The sequence below is a fragment of the Theropithecus gelada genome, chromosome 14, assembly GCF_003255815.1.
Source record: "Theropithecus gelada isolate Dixy chromosome 14, Tgel_1.0, whole genome shotgun sequence".
NCBI lineage: Eukaryota > Metazoa > Chordata > Mammalia > Primates > Cercopithecidae > Theropithecus > Theropithecus gelada.
The window spans coordinates 2,534,855-2,539,422 of record NC_037682.1 but is presented as its reverse complement, the minus strand read 5'-3'; the positions used below and the strand labels follow the sequence as shown (position 1 = coordinate 2,539,422).

General features: G+C 66.4%; 1 protein-coding gene and 1 pseudogene across 1 annotated transcript; both read left to right on the top strand.

Moving 5' to 3' along the window:
- Nucleotides 1–1,183: 1,183 nt before the first annotated feature.
- LOC112606761 lies at nt 1,184–2,274 on the top strand (annotated as a pseudogene).
- Nucleotides 1,776–4,097, top strand: ASCL2 (achaete-scute family bHLH transcription factor 2). The gene is made up of 2 exons (XM_025357612.1): nt 1,776–3,050; nt 3,667–4,097. The coding sequence occupies exon 1, from the start codon at nt 2,451–2,453 to the stop codon at nt 3,030–3,032; it is 582 nt and encodes a 193-aa protein (XP_025213397.1). The 5' UTR covers nt 1,776–2,450; the 3' UTR covers nt 3,033–3,050; nt 3,667–4,097.
- Nucleotides 4,098–4,568: the final 471 nt, after the last annotated feature.

The window sequence follows — 4,568 nt, the reverse complement described above, 5'->3', positions numbered from 1 at the left end:
CGTCCCTGTTGACCCCCAGGGTGTATGCAGCCATACCCAGAGCAGCAGAGGGCCCACCCGTCAAGCCACAGAATCCTGAGAAATAATAAATCGTTGTTCAGACCGTTAAAATCCTGGTGGCTCCTTACACAGCAACAGATGACTGAGGGGCTCCCAGCCTGGGAGGTCAAAGTCCGGGAGGGATTTCCAAGGCCCAGTTTGCAGGGTTCCAGGATCCTTCCTGGATTCTTATCTTGCAGCCTTGACAAGGGGAAGGAGGGAGGCAGCGGAAGGAGGGCAGGACAATCCATGACAGGCTGTGATTTGCCAAGTGACCGTCTGGGATGAATGGGGTCTCAGACCAGGGACAGGGAGTAGAGGAAAGCCCGCCTCTGCCCTGGTTGGAGAACCCGGATTCAGACCCAGGGCCCCGATTTCTGCCTGGATCGCTCCACTGGGCGGAGTGACAGTGGACACATCCGGGGTTCTCTCCAAGTCGGCTTCCTCATCTGCTAAATAGACACTGCAGCCCACTAGCTCCCAAGTAGGCGCCACTCTTCCGGCCCCTCCCAAGGCAGGAGGGCCAGGCGTGCTCAGGGCACAGGTGTGCTAGGGACCCAGGTGGGCCAGTCAGCAGCATCCTGCAGGGTAATCGGAGCAGGTGGGCACCCCGAGGCTGGCAGTAAACAGTTGCTATCTGCTCCCAGGCTCCCAAGAGGGGTCCTGGGCCTCACCTCCTCCAGTCGGAACAGGAAAGCAACTCCAGGCAGCTGGGTCCACAAAAAGCTCCATTCCCTGAGGTCTCAAGCAGTGGCCCAGGAGCATCTGGTCACCTTCGGGAAAAACCGGCTTGGCAAAGGCTTCCCCGAGGGCACGCGTTTCCCGGACAGTGAGGTAGGACCTAAACTCTTCCGTTAACAGTACATTTTTCGCATTTCTGCAGTGCTTGCACTCTCATACTCCACCATTTCCCCGCATCTCTTAGGGAGAAGCTCTCGACGTCCCACCTCCCCTGGAAGGGGGCTGCTCCCAGAGACCTTTCCGCCAATGGCCCAATCTCAGTGCCCTCAGGGGAGAGGTGGGTGAAGAAAAACAGCCTGGGTCACAGAAAGAGGAGCTAGGGCTGTGAGATCCCAGAGGCACCGACGGGAAGCGCCACGGAGAACAGGAGGGCAGAACGGGGTGGAAGTCGGGGATACTGCAAATGTAGGGAGCCACTCTGGGGGAGGGCGTGGACCCGACCACCGTCCTGGCACAAGGCTGTCGGGTGCAAACCTTCAGGCCCTCCAGAGCCCTCAGGCCCGGGGCGCACGGAAACCACAGGCAGGGTGCGCGTGGAGGAACGGGGAATGTGGGGCGGGTTGGGGAAGGCGCCCCGGGAACCTGAACCTCCTACCCGGCCTCAGTCGCGACCGCTCCTTAAGCCCCGCCCCGCCCCAGGTAAGGCGCAGTCCACCCCCATTCCCAGTAGATTAACGCGCAGGTAGAGGCGCGCTCGGGACATAGGTGCGCCTCGGGACAGCTCGCCCAGCCCAGTCGCGGGGGCGAGGAGTAGGGCGGGGCCCAAATGCACCGAGCTTTGTTAGCGATGCTCCCCGCGAGCCACGCGCCGCGCGTACGCGCTTCCTCAATGGGGCCGGGCGTGGGGCCGCGCCCTGCGCGATTGGCCAAACGGGTGGCCCAGGATTGGCTGAGACCCTGGCCCCCGCCTCCTCGGCCCCAGGAGGGCGGGGCGCGGGTGTGGACTGCTCCGCGCGTGCTGCCCCGGGGGGTCTAGCGCGCCTCCCAGACAGCCGTGTTGTCGCCAGGGCCACGCCTTCCCTCCCACAGCGCGCGCTGCGCGTGCGGAGGTCTGGCAGCTCTTGGGACTTGCGGGGCTGCGCGCAGGATTAGGGTGGGGGTACGGGAAGGCTCAACTCAGGACCTGCGCACCTTGCTTTGGGGGCGCACTGAGCACCTGCCGGGAGCAGGGGGCGCACCGGGAACCCGCAGGTTTCGCCAGTTGGGCGCACTGGGGATCTGTGGACTGCGCCCGGGGGATGGGCTAGGGGGACACGCGCAGGCTGTGGGCTTTACAGAATGTGATCGCGCGAGGGGGAGGGCGAAGCGTGGCGGGAGGGCGAGGCAAGGAAGGAGGGCGTGAGAAAGGAGGTGGCGGCGGCGCGGAGGAGGGTTATCTATACATTTAAAAACGAGCCGCCTGCGCCGCGCCTGCGGAGACCGGGGAGAGTCCGGCCGCACGCGCGGGACACGAGCGTCCCACGCTCCCTGGCGCGTACGGCCCGCCACCACTAGGCCTCCTGTCCCCGGGCTCCAGACGATCTAGGACACGTGCCCTGGGGAGTCTCCTGGCGGCGCCGTGCCAGAAGCCCCCTTGGGGCGCCACCGGTTTCCCTTTCGCCTCGGGCTCTTCTGCCTGCACCTTCCTGCGGCGCGCCGGGACCCCGAGCGGGCGGGTGGATGCAGGCGCAATGGACGGCGGCGCACTGCCCAGGTCCGCGCCCCCTGCGCCCCGCGTCCCTGTCAGCTGCGCTGCCCGGCGGAGACCCACGTCCCCGGAACTGTTGCGCTGCAGCCGGCGGCGGCGACCGGCCACCGCAGAGACCGGGGGCAGCGCAGCGGCCGTAGCGCGGCGCAATGAGCGCGAGCGCAACCGCGTGAAGCTGGTGAACTTGGGCTTCCAGGCGCTGCGGCAGCACGTGCCGCACGGCGGCGCCAGCAAGAAGCTGAGCAAGGTGGAGACGCTGCGCTCGGCCGTGGAGTACATCCGCGCGCTGCAGCGCCTGCTGGCCGAGCACGACGCCGTGCGCAACGCGCTGGCGGGAGGGCTGCGGCCGCCTGCTGTGCGGCCGTCTGCGCCCCGCGGGCAGCCTGGGACCACCGCGGTCGCCGCCTCGCCCTCCCGCGCTTCTTCGTCCCCGGGCCGCGGGGGCAGCTCGGAGCCCGGCTCCCCGCGTTCCGCCTACTCGTCGGACGACAGCGGCTGCGAGGGCGCGCTGAGTCCCGCGGAGCGCGAGCTGCTCGACTTCTCCAGCTGGTTAGGGGGCTACTGAGCGCCCTCGACCTATGAGGTAACAGCCGGGCGGCAGTGAGGAGGGAGGGTCGGGGGCCGGGGTGGAGGGACGGGGTGGGGTGTGGGGGGCAGGCCCGGCGGGTCGCGCCCCCAGGAGCCGGCGGAGCCGAGCGCCAGGCCCGAGCTATGGCTTCGATTTCGCTCACTGTTCATTTCCCCCAAACTTTTTCAAGCCTGTGCAAGACCGGCGTTTGTTTGTCCGGGATTGCAAAACTTCCCCTCGCGGCTCAGCCGCCGACGAGGGAGGGGTAGACGAGGGGAGGGGAGCGGCCGTCGGGCCGTTGAGGTCTCGAGTGCTGGCGGATCCTGGGGCAGATTGGGGTGCTGGAGGCGGGGTGACTTTGCATTGCAAATCGCGCTCCCGGGCCGGGGCGGCAGAAATGAGTCGGCGGGCGCGGAGCCCTGACTCACCGCGCTTCCGAGCGCCCGCCCCGCCCCCGCCCTGTCTCAGACCGAGTCGCGGCACCCACGGACTCAAGACTCCAAAACCAACCGAGCAAACGAAACTGCCGACTTCGCTTGGGGGAGGTGGGGGCAGGGCCGGCCCGGGCGGTGTCTGCCCCGGGCCAGCGCCCGCGTTGACGCGCGTTCGGTTCCCCACCTTCCCCCTGCAGCTTCAGCCCCGGAAGCCGAGCGAACGGCCGGCGCGCTCATCGTCTGGGAGCCCGCCAGGTGGACCGGTCCGCGCTCCGCCCCCAGCGAGCCGGGGACCCCGCCCCCGCGCCACCACCGTCTACCCCGCCTCGACCGTCCGGCCCAGCCTGACCAATGCCCGGTGGAAACGGGCCTCGAGCTGGCCCTGTGAGGGCTGGCGGCTTCCTCCGATGCCGCCCCTCCCCACACTTCTCGACTGCAGTGGGGCGGGGGGCACCAACACTTGCAGATTTTTGCGGAGGGGAGAGGATTTTCTAAGGGCACAGAGAATCTATTTTCTACACATTAACTTGAGCTGCTGGAGGGACACTGCTGGCAAACTGAGACCTATTTTTGTACAAAGAACCCTTGACTTGGGGCACAATAAAGATGACCTGGACCCCCGCCCCCACTATCTGGAGTTTTCCATGCAGGCCAAAATCTGGACACGAGTGGTCGCTGAGGGGCGGGGTCCCTGGCGTGAGGCTCCCATGACAGCTAGGGAGAAGCCTGTGTGGGGCACACCTCTTTAAGGGAGCGTGAACTTTATAAATAAATTAGTTCTGTTTACCAGTGGCTCCTGTCACCTACACTTCCCAGGTGACGGCCAGACTTCTGTGTCACTACTCCCTGAACCCTGCTGCCTCCTCAGGGTGGGTCTGGGTGAGATCTGGAGTCCAGCCAGGCCGTTGATAGCGGAGCCATCGGGACACCTTGTGAGGCTGGGGGCGTCCTCCAGGAGGTGGTGGGCTGGTGGATTGTCCAGGCAGGGCTACTTGCTGGCTTGGAAGCGGCAGGCTGGAGGCTGCTGACCCATCCCGAGGGCTGGGTAAGTGCTGGGTGTGGGGCTAGGCTGAGGTGGTCTGACCAGAGAGCTCCTGCT

Excerpts from the sequence above, each read along its gene's own strand:
- ASCL2 (XM_025357612.1), top strand. The coding sequence starts at position 2,451 with ATGGACGGCGGCGCACTGCCCAGGTCCGCGCCCCCTGCGCCCCGCGTC.